General features: G+C 50.2%; 1 protein-coding gene across 2 annotated transcripts; it reads left to right on the top strand.

The window, feature by feature from the left end:
* The first annotated feature begins 995 nt into the window (after positions 1-995).
* Positions 996-19,840, top strand: ALKBH5 (alkB homolog 5, RNA demethylase). Of its 2 annotated transcripts, XM_081338382.1 has the most exons (6): positions 996-1,163; positions 1,666-2,769; positions 7,512-7,592; positions 10,703-10,858; positions 10,973-11,215; positions 19,204-19,840. In XM_081338382.1, exons 2-5 carry the CDS (start codon positions 2,018-2,020, stop codon positions 11,169-11,171), a joined length of 1,188 nt encoding a protein of 395 aa, XP_081194508.1. In that variant the 5' UTR covers positions 996-1,163; positions 1,666-2,017; the 3' UTR covers positions 11,172-11,215; positions 19,204-19,840. The 2 variants fall into 2 exon arrangements, with proteins under 2 accessions (XP_081194508.1, XP_081194507.1); XM_081338381.1 differs by lacking the exon at positions 19,204-19,840 and having other exon boundaries at positions 10,973-14,051.
* The last annotated feature ends 1,272 nt before the right edge of the window (positions 19,841-21,112 follow it).

Genomic DNA, 21,112 nt, shown 5'->3' with positions numbered 1-21,112 from the left:
TTTTTCCGAATAAAGAAAAACAAAGCCAGTTGGTTAATTCTACAGGTCGTTGTCCTGTCTGGAGGGCGCAACTTGGTGGAAAATGTTGAGGGGTCTCATTAAAAGTTATTAAAATCCTTCTGATGGGGATACCTGGTGGCTGTTGCTATGCAGGTGCCTGCATACATAACAAGGGGACCCTGGGCAGCTTTCGTTCTCTGCACTTTCGTTCTCTGCACACTTTTGGGGCTGCAAGCATGCTCCCAAGGGCTGGCTGGGGATGATGGGACTGGATCCCTGGTTGGAAGAATCCGGAAAAGGAATTTCCCGTAATGCTTCGCGGTTGCCCAGAGTCGCCTCCGCAAGGCATCACGGGAGGCGTTGCAAAGAAAAGGCACCAACTTCTTCGCTTGCAGTCATTTTGGCCGGTTCTCCGCGCGCGAATTTCATTTCGGCCAATCAGCGAGCAATCTTTTCAGGTAGTCCCGCCTAGCAGGGAAAGCGTAGCCAATCGACGCCAAGGTGGCCATGGCCCCCCCACCGTTACGTGAGTCCCAATTCACGTTGCTCGGCAAGCGGCTGCGTGCTCTGTGCGCCTGCGCACTTCCCCGGCTGAGCACGCGGAAGGGGCCTCCTTCGAGGCCCCTCCAGCCGCTCTTTCGCCGATTTGATTTAAGGCCACCGCAGGGAGATACCCGTTGCATAACGTTCACCGAGGGGCGCTTCGCCAGCATCCGGAAACGCCTTCCCGATTTGCATTTTCTTCCGAAGAAAAAGACGGGGGAGGGGCAAGCGGAGCATCCCGAAGGAACGTTCGGATTCTGAACCCGTCCCGCCCGCCGCTCTAGCCCGCCGCTCGATAGTGACGAGCGCCGCATGCGCAGAGCCTGCTCGGCCGGGAGCCCGCTTCCTTTCGGAGCGCGGGCGGGGCGGGGCTTGGCCGCGGCTGCGCAGTGACGCGCGCCGGCGGCTGCGCCTGCGCGGGAGGCGCGGCTTGCGCTCTGAGGAGAAGGAGGAGGAGGAGGAGGATGCCCTGAAGTTATTTATAATGTCGGGCCGGCCGCGGGTGACGTAGCGCGCCGTCCGGGCAGCCCGAGCAGCAGCAGCGGCCGCCGCGTCTCCTCGTTCGTCATGAAGGCAGCCGGGCCGGCGCTGCGGCGGGAGACGGGCTCGGGCGAGGCGCGGTGAGTCCGGCCGAGCAGGGCCCCGGCGCCCTCCCTGCCCTCCCCCCCGCCCGGGGCTCCCCTGCCCCGCCGCCCCTCCCCACCACGTGACAGGCGCGGGGGGGGCCCCGGGGACCCCCGCCGGGAGCACCCCCTCCCCTTGGGGGGGCTGATGAGCAGCAGGAAGCAGGCTCCGGGGGGGGGTCTGCGGAGGGGGAGGGGGGGTCTGAGTCGCCGTGCCCCCTCCTCCCCCTCGGGGGTCCGCCTGGCCGACCGAAGAGGGGCGACGGCACCAGGGGGTCCCTCGCGGGGGAGGCCGGTGCGTGGCTTGCCTGGGTCGGTGAGGGCAGGGAAGGGGCCCGGGGTCTTCTTCCCCCTTCTCCGGCCCTGGCCTTTTCGCCCACGTGGGACCGCCGGGGGGGGGGAGGGGGGCAGGAGAGGCTGGTGTGGGGGGGTCCCCGGGAGGGAGGAGGGCTTTTTCTCAGCACCCTGACCCTCTCCGGTGACTCTTTCCTCCCTGCAGGTGAGATCTCTGAGGTCTTGGCAGGCGTTGGGGAAATAAAATTGGTGGCTGCAGATGGAAACGCTGGGCTCGGCGCCCGACTCCTTTCGGGGCTTAGGCTGGAAGTGAACGCCTAGCTTTCTCTCAAGACTCCGGGGGAAACTCTTGGAAGCGGGGGGCATCCTTCCCGTCTGGAAGGGCCCTCGATTGGGTGGAAGCCGAGCTGTAGGCCTTCAGCTTTCTTCTCTTCCGGGGATCGTTCTGCAACGCCAGACCATGCCGTGAACATTGGCAGGCCGTCCCACTCGCCGGCCCTTCAAACCGCACCTCAGGGAATTTAGCCGAGAGGGCAGCGGTGACCAGGGGACTGGCCATGGCCGGGAGTGGATACACAGACCTACGAGAGAAACTCAAATCGATGATGCCTTACCGGGACAGCTACAAGAGCAGCAGCAGAAGCAAGAGCAGGCGGGATCCTGCCGAAGCCCCCTATGGAGCTGGGGGGGGAGCTCTCGAACGCAAGCGCAAGCACCACGACTCTGACTCCGAGCCCACCGACTCCGAGGAACCCTCGCGGGAGGAGGAAGAGGAAGAGGAGGCCCGGAAGGTCAAAAGCGGCATTCGGCAGTTGCGCTTGTTCAGCCCCGAGGAATGTGTCAAAATTGAAGCACGTATTGATGAGGTGGTCTCCCGAGCCGAGAAGGGCCTCTATAAAGAGCACACGGTGGATAGGGCCCCACTCCGGAATAAGTACTTCTTTGGGGAGGGCTACACCTATGGGTCTCAGTTGCAGAGGCGAGGCCCCGGCCAGGAGCGACTCTACCCACGGGGGGAAGTGGATACCATTCCTGAGTGGGTTCACGACCTTGTCATCCGTAAGCTGGTGGAACACCGGGTCATCCCCGAGGGCTTTGTGAACAGCGCAGTGATCAACGACTACCAGCCGGGGGGCTGCATCGTCTCCCACGTGGACCCCATCCACATCTTCGAGAGGCCAATTGTGTCGGTGTCCTTCTTCAGTGACTCAGCACTTTGCTTCGGCTGCAAGTTCCAGTTCAAGCCCATCAGGGTCTCCGAGCCGGTTTTCTTCCTGCCCGTGCGAAGGGGGAGCGTCACTGTACTCAGGTAAGGAGAGGCCGCCCCGGAGCTTGGACTCTGTCTCAGCTCCCTGCCCGGCGACTTGGTTTGCAGTGCTGGAGGTTGTCTGAGCCCTTTTCCTCTTTGTAAGAGCCATTTTTCCTCTCTGCGGTTGGGGGAGGGGCAGCCTGAAAGAGTAATGTTTGGCTGCCATATTGGCTGTAGAGATTCCTTGATGAGCCACAAAGGACGTGGTTGGTTCAGTCTGCCTCGATGTAAGCAGTTCTCGTTTATTGAAAGGCTGATTTTCAAGCTGTCTTCTGGGAACTTTCAGAGCCTTCTAAGTGAGGCTTAGTTCACAAGCATCACTTTTAGTCCTCCCAGTAATACGCTGTTGGGCACACAGAAGTCGTTTCACAGCACGGACCCAGGTTTGTGTAAGCTAAGACTAAAGCCTGGTTGATGAGATGAACGAAGTGTGCCATTTAGATTGGCAGTTCCAGACTTGGTGTGGAGTGACTTCACAGGGAACTGTAGCAGCCGAAGGAAGCTTGGCATGAGCAGCGTAGGCAGCATAACCGTAGAATGTAGTTCACTTTAAGATAAGTGCAGAGCTGTGTGTTCAGAAGAATAGTTAGTGCCTTCTGCTTTAGAACAAAGAGCAGCGTGGGGAGAAAACCCCAGAAGATCATCCTATAGACGTCAAGAATCAAGGCAGAAGAAGGGACAAAAATCTTCCCTACTTCACACACCCTCTGCAAAGAGTTGTGTGCATTCGCGCCTCTGCCGGAAATGTTTCGACTGCCAGGGTGCCCCATCCAGCTGAATACGAGCCTAGTGGCTTGTTTGCATTCAGAGTGCAGATTGGAGGACTACATGGCTGTGATCAGTTCCCTACGGCAGCATTTTTAAAAACAAAACACAACCTCTGCAGTGCACAGTAAGGCAACGGCTGCCATAATTGGAAGCAAATGAAGGCTGGCAAGCTAGGCCTGAGGGTCTGTTCTGAGTCAGCAGTTAACCTCTGACTTCAACCCATTCATTGGAAGGGTATGGTGAGGACATGCCTACCATACTCATCCATGAGGGCCGAGACTTGTCCTTTCCTATCAGGTGGATTTTGCAGAAGCTCTTAGTTCTCTGAAACGCAGCTTCTTTTTTTTCTGGAGGGATCATTCAGCCGTCCTGTCCAGAGCAGTTTCTGCTAAAGCTGCAACTGGAACTTGGCAGCCATTGGCTCTTTCCCCCCCCCCCCCGTACATCCCACCATTTTCAGGGTCTGATTCTGTTTCTGTAAAACCAAGGAGGGGGAGACGATCCTGGATAACGAAGAGATAGCATTGCCTGTGACAATTAGCAGCTCGTGAAGATGCTGCTTCTTCTTCACCAGCACTAAGTGTGAAAGAGTACAAAATGCTGGGTCAGGACAAACTCGTGACAAACTGTATTTATAGGCTTGTAAGCCAGAACCAGTTTTCTGCCAGGATGAGTCAAGCCTCCCTAATGGTTTTGTGTTGCCATGGTAAATGGAGGGCAACCAATATTTTGGGGGTCTGAGGAGTGAAAATTCCTCACCCTTGGAAGTGGTAAGGTGATTCGCTGCTTGCCTTGGTAAGCTGATCTCCACACAGTCTGGGAGGAAAATCTCTCCGTGGCATAAGCGCGGTCTTACACAACAGCCCAGGTGCATTAATAATGAAGAGAAGCAAAAAACAAGTGCTATTTCCCGGGTGTCTTGCACACATTAACTAAAGTTTCTGCAGGAGACAAAGTAGCCTCAACTGTCGGGAAGAGGCCAAGCATAGAAAAATTAACTGTAGCAAAGGAGTTTTAGGCAGGGTATTAGCTGGGAATACCCAGATAGTTTATTTGCACATGTAGCAAAAAAAAGTATTCTTGTTTAGCTGGCCAATTTGCAGTTGGTAATTGAACTTTTTCTAGAAGGAAGTTGCTAATTCACCTGTTTATATCTGCATGGCACAGCCAACACTCCCCCAAATACCAGGGGGATTCTTATCAGCACAGATAGCTGAGCAAGTGCTATTTTCTCAGCTTTTGCATTCTATCTAGGAGTTGCTTCTGTGGGATGGCAGGTGTGTCTGTATTTGGAGCTTTTTGTGCTTAATTTTGGCTGGGAAACCCCACAGCTCTGGCCCTTCTAATCTGTTTCCTGTGTCAAGCTGGGCCTTATTTATGAGAAGATGGATGCTGCTTTTTGCCAGTTTCAAAGCCCATCTGTGTTTCTGATTGGCCAAACTGGGAGAAAAAAAGGGTTCTAACAAAACAGGGGGGGGGGAGACCTTTAGTGAGCAGACTTATAAAATCACCTGTGTGGAGAGGCTGCTTGACTATTCAAGATAACCTTTGTTTCCTCTGCCAGTTTTCCAAGGCAACCGGTAGTTTTTTCCCTAGGAGCAGAAACCTTGTACGGTTACAGTAGGGCCAAGGGCACCGTGCACTGCCTTGACGTTCATTTCCTGGCAGGCTGGTTTCCAAGGTAAGGGGCAGACACCTATCCATTAAATGCCCTTTAAACAAGGAATTTACTTCAGCCTGCGGGCAGTCGCTGCATCGTTCTCATGCAGTCCCTTAAAGGCCTCCTTCCTGCCTTTAAAGTTGGAAGTTTTGCTGGTTCGGTAAGGGGACCGCTTCCATTTCTTTCAGGTTTTCTTGAAGCTGCCCGAGGGGTCTTCAAATTCAGCCAGTCAGCCGGATCCGAACCTTCGGCCAAAGAAGTAGCAGCTTCTGAATGCAGCTGCCTTGAGGAGCTGTAGAGAGGAGGATAGGTAGGCAGGGACAGGTTCTTAATCCTGTTTTAATGAGAGGCTTCCTGGCAAGGTGGCATTCGACAGAAATTACGAGAAGCAGCCTGTATTCTTTACGTAACTTTGCATAACTTCCAGTGGAGTATTGATTCTGTTGGGTTCCCACAGTTTCTGGTGTTTACTACCGCAGCTTCTTCGAGCCCGTCTCCTGGTTCTTCGGCATGTGACTTCTAGGCTCTGCTTTCTAATATTTACAGTTGCGAGCTTGTTCCTGTGTTTGTGTGGTTTGGCGTAGGAGAGGACAAGGGTTCCACAACCACACATAGCCTTTGCAACTGATCAACCGAGTTGGAATGTTTTCTTTCTCTTAATAGGTAGCCAAGAATTTTTGCATTAAGGGCAAATTGGAACAGTTCAATTTCTATCCGGTTCTGGACAAAGCTTGACTGTTGGACACGGAGTGAACCTGGTGAAATTATTGAGAACATCACCATATGGTGACACTGTTAGAATAGCTGAGATGATTCATACTGGAAGACAATGTATTTGACACGTGTTTCCACTGCAGGCCAAAGTTGGATTAATAGCCGTGACGGTTCCAGTGGATCTTAGTAACAAAACTAGAGTCTTAAGCACGCTGGCTTTAACTACAGTTTTATAGGGTTGTGTTTTTTTTTCTTTTTCCATTCAGTCATATCCAGTTCTCAGAAACTGACTGGACAAGTCCTGCAGTTTTCCTTGCAAGATTTTTCAGAAATGGTTTGCATTTCCTTCCTAGACCTGGGAGAAGTGACTAGCCTAGGGTCATTCAGCTGCTTCACACCCAAGGGAGGACTAGAACTCGGGTCCCCCTGATTTCTGGCCCGATGCCTTAACCACTACTACAAGTGGCTCTCCGAGAGAGATTACCAGGCTGCAAATAAAACATTCTTGGTAGGAGTTGATCTGAGACACTTTGAGTGTCTTGCGGCCCAAGCCGTAGCAGTGGGTTACAAGAGAGAAGATAATCCCCCATGTTATCATTTCTCTCTTCTTCTTCTTCTCTCGGCCCGGTCTTTCAATTTGTGCTGACCTCAAATTGGTTTCGTTCTGTTTTTACTTTACACATTAGGGTTGCTTAAAAAACACGCTGAGATACCCAGCCTTGGTATTTTCTTGCATTTAGGTATGCCAGAAGTAGCGTGCCAGTTAGTGCCAGTTAGTACTGACCAGATGGCTTTCAAAGCAAGAATTGGAGTTTCATCTTGAAACTTTTTATTTTTTTATTTTAATCCCATTTAATCCCAATCTCCGAAGACTCAGGGCAGTTTACAATCTAAGCACAAATCTCAGGATTGGTGTTGTTCCTGCCAAACTTTGGCTTGGTGCATTTCCTTAGGGTTTTGGTAGCTGGCTAAAGAGTACCAGTGAGTTTATGTTAGATGACCTATCTTAGCCTCTTGAAATGCGGAGAGTCTGGCTTTTAGACCAGAGATACTAGATGACGCTAGCTGTGTACAGCCAACTATTCCCGAGTTTGTCAAACTGACTGAGTGCGGAAGTGTGTTATTTTCTCACATCTCCTCCTCCGTGGCATTGTCAGAATAGATGTTTATCTGACCTTTTGTCAGAAAGGGACTAGAGTGGAATATCAGGATATAAATCAAATATCTTTATTACAGTCTTTGACCAACCTAGGAAAACAGGATATTGACACAGGCTAGGAAGATTCAAAGCAATTTGATTGGAGACTTGGAGCATGCAAGAGACCCCACTTGTGGTGGGCCGATACTTGTGGCTTAGAATAAGGGTTTGGGGGGCGGCAAGGGAGTGCTCTAAGTAGCACTGAAAATGGGGGAGCCCCCTCGGGCTACAGAGCCCCAGGCAACAACTGTTTCTGCAAAGCCTGCCCGGTCACTGTTTGAAAGAGGCAGAGTGTTTCGGGACCCTTCAGGGAACAGCCGTGGTCCTAGACCGGCCGAGAAGATGCCCAAAGGAAACTCATTTGCTCTAAAATCCCTTTTGGTGTGTTTTTGTTTCACACAGTGGCTACGCAGCTGACGAAATTACACACTGCATCCGACCACAGGATATCAAGGAGAGGAGAGCCGTGATCATCCTTCGGAAGTGAGTGGCGGAATCTCTTCGCAGAGAGAGCAGTTTTCCTGTTTGTCTAAACAACCCCCCCCAAAAAAAGCCACTTTTACTGGTCTCTGATGCCCCCTTTGAGTTGGTACAGTCGATGCCGACTCGTCCATGTGCGCTCTGCCCTTCTGCTTTTGAGGTGTTGCCTTTATTTAACGGGGGGACTTCTTGGTCCTTTCTGTAGTAGCATCTGATGGATCACCAAACCATGAGAAATTGGGGTTGGGGAGGCGAAGAAAGGAGCTTCTTCGCACACAGAGGTCTTGCCTTATTTCTTAAGAACTTGAAACCGGGGAGGTTGCAAGCAGGCTAGGTCAGTGCTTCTCAGTCTTGGCAACTTTAAGCTGTGTGGACTTCAGCAGCCAGAATTTCCCAGCTAGTACACACCAGTAGAAGGCGGAGGCTCTGTTTTGCAGGCCGTAAGTTGAGTTCGAAAACTTTAATGCTTCAGCCGTTTTACACACAAGGAAAACTCGAATTAAACTCAGCCTTGTGGTTCGACTAGGCCAGGGGTCGGCAACCTCGGCTCTTTTATGACTCGTGGACTTCAACTCCCAGAATTCCTGAGCCAGCTATGCTGGCTCAGGAATTCTGGGAGTTGAAGTCCACGAGTCATAAAAGAGCCGAGGTTGCCGACCCCTGGACTAGGCCTAGGGCATCGTGTTGTCACCGTGAAAGTGTCGATAGTCAGATGCACTTATCCCAGGATATATGCGTCTCGCTATCTGGAAATAGATTGATTACTGTGGTACTCCAGAGGGAAGCAGTGGTGTCGTCTTATTTTCGTTAACCTTTGAGAGTCGTGTCTCTGGTCATTTGTATCGGGACAGCTGCTAGAAAAGAGCACGGAGGCTTTGAGACTCGCACAGTAATAATTACCTTGCAAGTTTACACCTCCTCGTTATGCTCCTGTAAGCATTTGAGGTTACAACAGTGGAACAAAATCTAGAATATAAACTAAAGTGATAGATCTGAAACTAAAAAGCCTTTTATGGAAGAGTGGCGGCTAAAGGCATCTTCCTGCAAAGAGCATTCCAGAATCTGAGAGCTTAGCAACGTAAACGTTGGGCTTGACTTTACGACCACAGTCGAGCCCAACGTTTATGTTGCTAAGTGAGAAACTTGTTAAGTGAGCTTTGCCCCCACTTTACGACCTTTCTTGCCACGGTTGTTAAGTGCATCACTGCAGTTGATGAGTACCACGGTTGTTGAGTGAATCTGGTTTCCCCCTTGACTTTGCTTGTCAGAAGGTCACAAAAGGGGCCAGGTGACCCCGGGACTCTGCAACGGTCATAAGTGTGAAAAATGGTCATAAGTCACTTTTTTCAGCACCATTTTAACTTCGAACGGGGGCTGTTGGGGGCTACCTGCCTGCGTTGCACCCTGCAGCCAGACCTCCGGTAGCCAGGTCAATTTCTAAAGGGTCTCACTTGTCGATCTCAAATACCTGGACAGGCTCCTGGGGATAGAGGCGGCCCTTTATTGCTTTAGAACTTCCACGCCAGCCTCTGGAGTTGTGCGCGTGAAGCCTCCAGCTGCCAGCATAGCTCTTCCGGTGCCATCAGCCTCTCCCTGGAACTTCTGCCGGTCAGCCGCTGGCCCTGCACTCATCCAGCAGTGCCGTGCCAAGATTTTTGCGCCCGTCGCAGTCCTGGAGAGCCGGCCTTTGCCAAGAGAGGGTCTGGCGCTTGTTTGGCTGGAGTGGAAATTCCCTTAAGCTGCCTGGTTACCGGTGTGGTTACCAACACTTCAGGGCAGCTGACGGGGGTGTGGGTGGGTGGGTGGGAATCTTCTTGTAGGCCAGGAAAGCAGAAACAGCTGGCAACAAAAAAATGTGCTTAGTTTATAGGGTAAACACAGACCGAAAACGCTTCGGTGCAGCCCGTTTCTCGTAAACGATTGTGAGAATTTTCCACTCTCCTCTTACTGTGAGCCTGTTTGAATGTTAGGGTTGGTACGGGAATATCAGAGTGGCATCTCAGTTTATTGCCATTGGCCACGATTGGACTTTTTGTGGCTTCTGAGGTTTCATCCATTTAAAATGTCTTCAATATGTTAGCATGGAGCATTTGGGCTCTTTAAAACATACGGAAGTTTGGACAGAAGCAGGTGGAAAATGAATGATAGAAATGACAATTTTTTTTCTTTCAACTAACAACAAAGAGCAACCTGGCTGTTTTTAAAGCTGTTTCTCCTCCTTGTGCTGCCAAGAATGCTGGACTGTTTACCGGACCAATCAGTCAGGTTAATTTTAGGCTGGGTGTTTCTCTTTCGATGCCTATGGAATGGGTCTTTTGAATTTTGCATCTACGTACTGACTGCTGTGCTTGAGTCACATGGGGAGGGGCAGAGGGCTGCACTTTTAGAGGGTTGCAGTGTCCGTGTGTGTGTGTGTGTGTGTGTGTGTGTGTGTGTGTGTGATGTGGTCACCTTTTGACAAGCCAAGTCAATGGGGAAGCCAGTTTTGCTCAACAACCGTGTTAGTAATTTACCAACTGCAGAAATTCACTTAACAACTGTGGCCAGGAAGTTTGTAAAGATTGGGCAAAACTCACTTAGCAAATGTTTCACTTAGCAGCAGAAATGTTGGGCTCAGGTATCGTTAAGTTGAGGACTCCCTGCACAGAGTTTGGAGACTACACACTGATTTTGTAATCCAGTTGTCTATGGCAGATGTTAGGCGTGTGTATGTGTGTGTAGAATCCAGCAGTCCTGCTAAGATTTTCATCTTTATGTCCCTTTTTGCTTCTAGAATACTGAGAACATCTGAAAATTCAGTCTGGGAAATAAAATGTACTATTGGGCAGGTTGTGGTGATATTTTGAGGCCTGCAGTTTTTTTAACTGTGTTCCCTCTTTGTTCTTTCCTCACATGGAGGGGATAAATCCAGTGGGCGTACAGGGGGTGCCCATGGGAGGATTGGTGCGTGGCGTACTTCAGTCCCCCAGATCCTTCGGGGCTGCTCGGACAGTGGAAGAGGCTCTCCTGTCCCCGAGCACTTGGACATCAGAACGGGCCCTGAGGGTGCGAGGTGTTTTGTGTGATGACTCGCACCTGGTAACCGATGCTCTTGTGCTGTTTAATACTTCCAGAACCAGAGTAGACGCCCCCCGGCTGGAGACCCGATCGCTGAGTAGCTCTGTGTTGGTCCCCGGCTATGCTTCGGACCGCCTGTCGGGGAACAATCGGGACCCCATCCTGAAGCCAAAGAGGTCCCATCGCAAAGCAGACCCCGATGCAGCCCACCGGTAGGAGGCTTCACGTGAGGCAGGCTGGCGTTGGGGGGAGGGTAAGACCGTGGCCGGCTGGGATCTCTGCCTCGCCAAGCGGTCCACAGATGCAGATCTCTTCTCTTCCCGCAGGCCTCGAATTTTAGAGATGGATAAAGAGGAGAACCGTCGCTCGGTCCTCTTGCCGAAACACCGGAGGCGGAGTCACTTCAGCTCTGAGAACTATTGGCGAAAGTCTTACGAGTACACAGAAGACTTGGAGGAGGAGGAGGAGGAGGACGACGACGACGAGGGGAGTCCAGCGCGGAAAGTGAAAATGAGGCGGCATTGAGGAATCCTTGTACACACACACATCCTCTTTCCCCAGTCTTAGAGGTGATGAGACTGGCCTTCAGGCTGTGAAATTGGATCTTTTCCCTCTCCTTTGACCCTCTCTTAATTATTTCTCATTTAGCTTCAAGGTTATATTGCCCCTTCTCTTCCTGTTTTATCTTGAAAAAGAGCTGGAACAAATCTGGCTTCCTTCCTCCCCTCCCCTCCCCTCCTCTCCCTCCCTCCCTCAGCATCTACGCTGACTAGGATGTATGTGGTACTGCCTGCCCGCTTTCTCAGGGCAAGTGGCCATGCCTCATAGCAGAGGCAGCTTTTTTTAAAAAAGAGGAAAACAAATCAATAAAGCTCCGTGGTTCCATCGGGCGTTGGGCTGGAGCAGATTCTGAAGATGCCAAAAAGCGATGCGTTTTGAGTACGCCGAGGGGTGGCAGAACTCCCTCTGCTCCGAAGCTGCTGCTGCTGCTGCTTCCGAAGGCTGCCCACGCAGCCTTTTCACACCGCCACGGACACGGCAATGCCTCTCTTTTGCCCCCCCCCTTGCTCCGTCTTGCACCAAAGGGCTCCCAATGCTGACTCTTGCGAGAGAATTTTTCTCCCGCAGTGTTGAAAAAGCTGCTTTCCTCCAGCAACTGGAAGTCCCGGCCTCGCCAGCTCCTCTCAACAACACCGGACGGCGTATAGGACATGTTGCACTTTAGTGTCAGGGTTTATTCCCCCACCCCACCCCCTGCCTGCCCCCCCCCCCGTTTTTGTGTGTCCTGTTTGATGCCATAACATTTCCCCCTTGTCCCCTCCTTGCTTGGGCTAGCAAGCACCCGTCTTTTCCTGCGCTGCTGCTGTTAAGAGTTTCTTTGTTTTCTTTCTGTGAAGGAGGTTCAGCAGTCACACCTCAGGGCTGCTGCTGGTGCTGCTGGAGGGCTCTGTAAGGGAGGGTGGGGGGCGCTGGGCCAGAAACCCCAAGTTCTGATGAAGTCTTCACACTAACAGCACGGGAGGCAGGCAGTGTGGGGGAGAAGAGGGGCTGTGTGCAGAACTGTCCCCGGCAGAGGAGGCTCCAGGGACCTTTTCTTTATGCATTGAGCCTATTGAGTTGGGGGGGGTTGTCTCTTCCCTGCCCTCATGCCCATATTTTAGCAAAGAATTTTATTAACGGTGGCTGTTGTTTCCGATGCCTGAAGGTCAACCTTAGGCTGTCCTCGGTCCTTAAAGCCAGATGGTCAGGTATCACCAAGCGTGGATATTTCGGGGGCAGGGAGGCTGTTGGTGGAGCCATTCTTGGTCCTATTAAGTCAGGGGTGTCCAATCTTATCCAGTTTAAGACTTGTGCGTGTGTGAAGCAGAACGCCTAACGGTGCATGAAGATGTGTAGCCTTCAACTCCCACAATTCTGGCTGGCTGAGGAATTCTGGGAGTTGAAGTCCACACAACCTCAAGTGGCCACAGTTGAGAGCGTCGCCCTAACATCACTGGCAGGTCCTGAAATAGCCCGATCAGCAGCTTATAGCCGGTGTCGGGTTTGGTGTCTCGGAATACGTTCGGCCGTTTCTGCTTTGCTATTTGCAGAGAGCGGCCAGTTTGGAGTTTTGACTAAACCAAGACGGGCAGTTCGGCCTTGCGGTGTTTTGAACCTCCCACGGGGGCTTTAACAAAAGCGGCCGTTGTGTATCTTTCTCCAGCGGGGAATCCCAGGCCCTTGAGCGAAAGCGAAATCTCTGCTGAGTTTTTCCTTCCACGCTGGGTGGGGATGGCTCGCTCGGTGGGAAGGTTGACTGCACCTGTGTCCCATTTTTAGTTTTTAATGTTTGGCTGGAGGGTTTCTCACGGCCAGGGCAAGGTCAGCTGGTGCCAGCCTTTGTTGAGAAAGCAGAAGGAGCCTGTTAGCCTGCTGCTTTATTTTTATTCGATTTTATTTTATTTCTTTCTGCCTCCCCCTGAAGCCTTTCCTGCCAGGAGGGAAAGAAAATGCGTAGGCTGCTTTCCCAAGCATCTGGGGGACTGTGATAGATCCGTGGCCTTATCTTGTTCTTGCACCTGTTTCAGTGCCGGTCGCATCTCTCCACCAACACCGGAGTGTCCGACATCTGCGTCCCCCAAGGCTTGATATTCTTGGAACAGCATGCAGAGGGTTGGACAGGAGGGGCTCTCTACAAACGCTCTTTCCTGTCCCTATAGATCTCCCCCGCCCCTTTGCTGGTGGACCTGGTTGTCAGAGGCAGGCTGATGGTTTAAGGGAACACCCCACTGTGTGAGCTGGGAGACCTCCGAAGGAGAAGCGAAATCCTTCATTCAGTGCTGTTAGTGTGAGGTTTGAGGGCCCTGCTTAGCCTATCAACCAGACCCAAACTGTTCCGAAACCTGGAATTGGCACAGCTGGGGTCTCTTTTTCAGCAGATGAGCTGGCTCAGCTTTTCCCAGGGGTGTTGAAGAAGCTGCATCAGGAGGCAAGACTTTTTATTTGCTTTAAAATGCACCCGGGTTTTCTCTCCTTGCACCACCCATTTCCTTCCAAGCACACACTTTAAAATAACGTTCTGGCTGACTTTTTGTGTTTTTTAAATAAATAAAAAAAATCTAATTGTTTTGTTACAAATAAAATAAGTGGCAATATTTTTTTCGGTAATTTTTCATAGGAAAAAGTGTGATTTGTAAACAAATTGTACAGTTCTGAAGTTTGGGATACATAAAATAACTGTACCGAGTGGCACGCTGTAAATGGGGTGGGGGGGAGAGATTATTTTCCGTACAGTGTATATGGGGAGAAATCTTTTAATTCGGGTTGATTTAGGAAGAAATATAGTTCCCTGTCAAGGGTTTGAATTTTTTTTTCTTGTATAGAATGCTGCATTTAAATAAAAGCTGAAAGCACCACTTGATTGAGTTCGGGGTTTGGATCCGTGTTTTTTTTCCATTATGTTTATGCCTTGAAAGTTTTAGATGTGTTCCTATTACTAACCCTAACCCTTAATTACAATAGTAAAAAGTGATACAAACTGAGAAAAGGAGACCGGGAAGAAAGAATGAAAAGTGGAAAAAATATGATAAAGGAAAAGAAATATATATATATATATATATATATATATATATATATATATATATATATATATATATATATATATATGGAAGTGACTTCCAACCTTCATCGCAAGAAGTATAAACAAATTTAATAACTCTTTACCTCCTGTAAGGTCAAACAGATATCTCTTCATCCTATATTTTTATTTTATTATATCCTATTATATTTTTTTTATTATTTATTTTATTATATCCTGTCCCTCGTCTACAAGCAAATCTGTAGAACAAGTTTTCAATGCTGGAGTCAGCAAAAAGTCCATAAAGGGTTTCCAAAACATACAAAAAAATATTTTCTTTTAATCTTGATCAAGTAAGCCAACTTTATACTCCTTCCTTTTACTTCTAACAGTTTTTTTTAATCCCATTTATATCCCGCCCTTCTCCGAAGACTCAGGGCGGTTTACAATCTAAGAAGCACAAATCAATGTGCTTCGCAATAGCCTTCATTCTATGTATATGCCTGCTTATTAGGGCTTTCGCGCGCCCCCCCCAAGCAGCATTATTACAAAGTCAGCTTCTTGCCCCCAACAATCTGGGTCCTCATTTTACCTACCTCGGAAGGATGGAAGGCTGAGTCAACCTTGAGCCTGGTGGGACTCGAACCTGCACTAATTGCAGGCAGCTGGTGTTACTTAAAGAGGCATTAGCCCACTGCTCCACCAAGGCTCAAAAGTTCTCATTCTTTAATTCAATCAAATATTCTTCTAGGACTTGATTTCTCTTTTTTTTTTCTTGGAGAAGCATAGATCTCTTCATAGTTTATAATAAGCCTCTTTGTAGATCTGACTAGAAGAATGTTTTCCGGGTCATCCTCTTGGCTTATCGTTTGTATTCCCCCTTTTTAAGATTTAAAACTTCAGCCAGTTTCCTTATATATCTAGTAAAGTGTCTTTTTCTGAATCCTTCTCTTGGCCTGCCGTTTGAAGTTTCGCTTTCGGTAATTTCTCTGCCATGTCAAATAATTTCCTAGCCCTCCTGATTTTGCAAGGAGCACCAAAGCACTTCCTCTTTCTTGAAATCTGGAACCTAATGGCCCAGCCCACTTGGATTTTTGCATTATTCTCTTAACCCACAAGGTGGTGCAGGATGCCAATCAAAAGGCTGGAAAGAAAGCCACGAATGACTCTGCAACCATATAGGTGCAGATCAAAGAGAGAAGTAACTTAGGGGCATTTTGGCTTTGCACACCCAGCTCTTCACTTACACATGAAACGTGTAAGCTTTTTCTCCAGTAGTGCCAGGCTCTTGGGGAGGGGGAAATCTGGCATCCCACAGTGGCTGAACCAAACAACTGAACGGGGAGCAGATGAGTGTCCTGCCCCTCTGACTAATACAATTCATTCTGTAGGAAAAGTGAAGCCAATGCTATATTTAACTTGTCAAGGAAAGTTTATTTACATAACTTTCTTTTTTTTTATGTCTTTGTCCCTCAAACAGATGTCCTTTTTATCTTTGTTTGGTGAGTGCATATTTCACAACCCAGTCCCTTCGATGGTGCTGGCAGCCTCTTAGAAATCATAAAAAAAAATCTGAAATTTTAATCTGGGCAGGCATAGCCTGTCCTTAAATTCACAGTGCCAGTTTACTGCCTCCGTTCACCCCTTCCTGGCAGATTATCTGGGGGGAAAAGGCATCTCGTTCACGCAGGTGCCCTTCCCCACCTGGTCCCTGGTCTTCTGCCAATGTGACCTCTCTCCAAATTAAGTCTTGAAGGAGCCTGGCTATTAGGGCCGAGGTGGGTCTCCTTGGAGTAAGGCCACATGTGAATAGAAGGAAGCTGTTCTTTTCAACGGGAGGCCCACTATTTTTCTCAGGCTGGCCCCCCTCTCCCCATTTTGCCCTGCTTACGCCAGGCACCCCGGGCCCTAGGAAATCTTTGCCATCCAAACCAGAGGAGCACAGAGGGGCGATTGTCACCCAGCATCTCCCAGCTGCAGAGGAACAAAAGTCGCTTTGACACGTGCAGCTGAAGCTACCGAGGCAGAGCCAAACAGACTGGACCTGCGAGTCCCCTCAGCGCAGTATCGTTGGGTGGGAGTCGGCCCCCTAAGGAAGGGTCCATCTCCCACTGTATCCCTGCAGCCGCCACTTGTGAAGCACAATAAGCCTGCGGTCCCTGCTTCTACTCCAGGGGTGTCTAACCTTGTCAACTTTAAGACCTGTGGACGTTCAAAGTTACAACCGCACTGAAAAAGTGACTTATGGCCGGTCCTCGTACTTACAACCGTCGCAGCATCCTCACCCACACGTGGTCAGAATTCGGGCACTTGGCAACAGGTCTGGATTCACAACATTTGTGGCATCCAGGGCTCATCTATCCCCATTTGTGATTCTTTTCCCAGTGAAGCACAACTGCTGCTCACTAATATCCTCTCTAGTGCTGTTCTCTTTCTAGCTTGTTTACCTCTTGGGGCTCCTCTCTAGAAACAGCTACTCTGAGGTAGACTGCTTGGGGACAGGGAGGCTTCATTCCAGTGCATCAGCTTGCCTTCTATCTGGAGAGGTCTGCAAGTTTGCAGCTGGAGTCTGTTTTGTGCTAGGAGTCTCAGCTGGGGTCCTTGATGCCTTGATGTGCTCCTAGCAGCAGCAGCCCTGTTTTCTCCCACCACCCCCTCACCCCAATCTCATCCTCAGTCACAAGCTATCAGCACTAGCCCTTCGCGGCAGGTCACTGTCCTCGTGACACACACACTCTGGGCCGTTTGTTCTGCTCCGCGGTGACTTCAATGCGCTGTTGACATCCTCCTAAATGTTGACAGAGAACCGCGTGGCGCTGAATCACACGCAAGAGGCTTGTTTTGTACCCAGAACTGCACATTTGGGTGGGAGGTGGGTTCAAGAAAGAAAAGTAGTCAGAGTAAGCAAACGTTGGCCAGGAAGAAAAGACAAACCTGGGTGACCAGGAGCTGGAAGCAGACCCAGGCCAGGTGTTGCAATAGTGTGAAAATCTGGAAGGATGCAGGCTTGCTTTGACATCTGTAGCATCTTCTCAGCCTTTTAAATGCTCTATTTTAGGGGTGCAGATGTGTTGGCTGCTCGTTCCAACTTTGCCTGACACACATACACACACACCCAGCAAAGTGGGTTGCATCACTGAGTGAGAAGGGCCAGAGACGGACACACAAACAAACGCAACCAGCTTTAAAAACTCCTGCGCTTTCTGCTTCTTTGCCTCACATCCCCGGTGGTCCCGGAGGCTCAGCTTCTCACACTCCAGAGAAGGGTTCCAAGATGGCCTTGTCTGGTTGCGCAACAGGCAGCTGTCTGGATCTCCAGCTGAAGCATGTTGTTGTTGTTGTTGTCGTCAAACTGGTTGCCTGTAAATCTGGCCGGGTGAATGAATCATCCCTTCCCCAGCTCGTTAGCTGCTCGGTTAATTGCAAACAGCCCTTGTTTTTGATGGATCTTGGGGAGGGGGATTCGGAAGAGATCCCAGGGAAGAGGGAGCCTTATTTGAGGAGTGAACAACTATGTCAACTTTAGGACCCGTGGACTTCAATTCCTAGAATTCCTGAGCCAGCCATCCTGGCTCAGGATTTCTGGGAGTTGAAGTCCACAGGTTGTTCAGTTGACATTCTTGCTCAACCCGGCTTTATATAGTGTCCAAGATCCCCGGTTTCCCCTGTTAAAATCCTCGGTCTTTGGGTGCAAAAGGGAAGCCCAAGACCAGAACATCAAACCACACCCCACAGCACAAAACCACATATCCACCTCTTCCTTTTCCAGCCTGTCAAATAAACGCAAGCTGGCTTATCTTAAATATCAAATAAACAGCCCAACTCACGTCCTTGGCAAGGCCTCCTTAGCCAGGGTGGGACAGAAGGTAGTGACTTTAGTGATCCAGATTTCAGGTGTGTGTGTGTGTGTGTGTGTGTGTGTGTTTCCAGGCACCACACACACACAGCTGCCCTTTAATGAATCCACAACTTGCCAAGCCATTCTTTGACCACAGTTTATTGAACCCAGCACAGTTGGCTGGATTCACACATCCTGCTAAGCCTGAAGTAAACCTGGTTGGAAGTTCAGGGTGTTGTTTGAACCCAGCCCTAAAGGTGGGATGGTTTACTTGGGCTGCTGCAGGAATCAAAGAAGACAAATGATAGTTTGGTGTTTGATGCTTCCTACTTATTTCATAGTCGGTTTGCAGCCAGCCAGCCAGCCTGTCTCTGCACGTGTGAAAGAGTTCTCTCTAGTTTACGGGCAATCACAGCCTTGTTAGGAAGCCAAGACACTCTCCTGATCAAGACCTTTGGCTACTGCTCACAAAGTGAACCCCCCAAAGAGCATCCCTTTTATTCCTAAGCCTCCCCTGTAATTTACTAGACTTACAAAGAGATGATTTACACCAGGTGTAAATGTGGTCTGTTGGGAAGCACCAGATGCTCCCTTGTCTGCAAAGGCGAATGTTCCTAATTATACTTTCTCCACTGCAAGACAATTTACATTCCTTCCCTTAGAAGGGTGGCTCTGCTGGTGCTGAGGTCCTAGAGGAGGAAGCCACAGCAATCTTTGGAAAAGCAGAGACACATCCTTGGTTTAGTGAATCCAGGATGGAAGGTGGCCAATAGAAGAGGCTGAAAGAATGTGGAAATACGTTGGGAACAAGAAGAAGAAATCTGGTTCGATAGATGTGCAACGCGACAGCATCTGGAAAGTGGTGGCAGATCAGATGAACCTTAACAGGAGTGGATTAAAAGTTTGGAAACCTGAGTAGCGGGTATATTTGCAAATGACCCAATATTCCAGCATTTCACAAATAGATTGTGTGATGTGCTCATCATACATTCTGGGTCTTATCAAGCTTGGCCAAAGTCTGAAGCTGTGATGGCCACTTGGAAAACCGGTCCTCTAATTTGTTATTTATATTTCATATTTCTAAATGACCCGTCTCCCTCAAAGAGGGGCTCTTTAAATTAGGCACTCATATGCCTAATTCCTCCATGTTTGCTCCTTTTCAGAGCCTTAAAAGCACGGAGAAGCAGATGCTTAATAAAACCTGCTGCTTGTAATCAGAAAGAAAAAGAAAAAAGGATCATCGGTGTTTGCAATCACAGATCACATGGGAAGGAAACAAAATGCCTACAGGTTTTGTGGGGAAAGAAAATCAGCCAGTGCCAAGGCGTGGGGGATTAATCAAAGGAAATTGCCCCCGGATGAACCTGTTTTCCACTTGTGGCCGAGATCCTTTAAAGGTAAACTCTGGTTTGAAGGAAAACTGGCTTGCCCAGCCAAAAAATGAATCCAGCTAGTTAAATGAAGACAACTATGGACAGCTGCCAATTCATTACGCTGATGTGTTTCCTCTGGAAAGCTAAAGCAGAATTTTTCTGCCATCCACGTTGGCTAATCCAACGTGAAACCTGGCCAGCCAGGAATGGCCAATGCCCTCCTCCTCCTTTTTCACCCTCTAGAAACAGACTGGATCAGGACCAGTTTAACCCTCGGACCGTAAACATCCACGTGTTGGAATAAACGAGGTTGAATCCTGCGGATTTCATTCTGGCTGGGTGTTTTTCAAATGCTTCTCCAGTGAGCAAAATGCCACTCCGACTTGCTCGGTTGACGGAAGACGTGCACTGTGGGGCCAGAACGAAACCAGCCCTTATTATGACTAAGTGCTCTGTGGGAATCGGAGGACGGAGGCTGCAGCCATGTTTGAGATGCTATTGGAAGGCCCGGTACATTCTTTGCTCCCCCAGAAAAGCGTTTTGATTTTGCCACATTCCTTTTTTCTTACAGCGGGATGATGCTCGCAGTACTTGTAAATAGGCGCTGGGATCTTCAGTGGGGTGGGAGGGAGGGAGGGATTACCGGCTGGGAAATAAAAACAGAACAGCAATGTTTCTCAACTTTGGCAGACTGCAACTCCCAGAATTCCACAGCCAGCCATGCTGGAGTTGAAGTCTACCCTTCCTAAAGTTGCCAAGGTGGGAAACTCTGTACTAGAGCTTTAATATCCGGGGTGGAGCTACCCCCCAAAGAAATGTACGTCCCATCTTTCACTTAACGCACACAAACGTTTGCTGTCTGAGGTCCCTTCTAGCCTGGGGTTCTGGGTCCCAAAGGACGCCAGCTGTGGAGGGGCCTCGGCCCAGCCGGAAACCTGCTGTCCCAATCCTCCCATAGGAGCCCAGGGCAACGGCCTCTCCCACAAGGCATCCCTCCAGATGTGCAGCCGGCCAAGCTGGGGAGAGGAAGCCACTTCGCTGGGGCTGCTGCCCTTGCAGGGGTTCTTCGGGGGAGGCGCTGCTCCCCAGGCCTTCGTGGGGTGTCTCCTGGCTACGCTTAGGAAGCACGTCTGGGCTGCTGGGGGACTCTGTAATGTTTTGCAGGGGTGCAGTTCCTGGGGAGGCTCCGCCACCATCCCCGTTTCCCACCTGGCTGGCTCAGTAAGAAGTGCAGCGAGGACAAAATTCCCATTGGGGAAGCGCGGCTCAAACCCGCGAGGGGAAGGGAAGGGAAGGCTCGGGGGCAGCGGTGGGATTCAAATAGGCGAACAACCGGTTCTCTGTGTGGATGCCGCTCCCAGAAGTCCATTCTGGGCCTGGGCCGAAGTGGTGCGAACCGGCTGAATCCCACCACTGCTCGGGGGGTCCTGCACCCACTTCTCCAAGGAGTTTCCGAGCAGGATAGCAGAGCCGGGATGGGCCGGGCAGGCAAGGCTGCACGGGGGTGGGGGCAGCCCCAGAGGCGAAGGACAGGATCCACGTGGGCTCTGGGAGAAAGACTCCATTAGGGTCCTTGGTGCTGTCTGGGCTTGGGGTGTTTTTTTGCAGACATTTCCTGACCCAGCTAGGTAACCCTACCAGTCTAGCACAGGGGTCTTCAAACTTGGCCCTTTTATGACTTGTGGATGTTAACTCTCAG

This window comes from Vipera berus, assembly GCF_964194415.1.
Source record: "Vipera berus genome assembly, chromosome: 13".
In the NCBI taxonomy this organism is placed as follows: domain Eukaryota; kingdom Metazoa; phylum Chordata; class Lepidosauria; order Squamata; family Viperidae; genus Vipera; species Vipera berus.
This window is presented reverse-complemented; position numbering and strand designations above follow the sequence as displayed.

What these genes read in the sequence shown, in the direction of transcription:
- ALKBH5 (XM_081338382.1), top strand. Translation starts at nt 2,018, where the DNA reads ATGGCCGGGAGTGGATACACAGACCTACGAGAGAAACTCAAATCGATG. An exon ending in GCCGTGATCATCCTTCGGAA is followed by an intron (nt 7,593 to 10,702) that starts GTGAGTGGCGGA and finishes TAATACTTCCAG; the next exon opens with AACCAGAGTAGACGCCCCCC. An exon ending in GACCCCGATGCAGCCCACCG is followed by an intron (nt 10,859 to 10,972) that starts GTAGGAGGCTTC and finishes CTCTTCCCGCAG; the next exon opens with GCCTCGAATTTTAGAGATGG.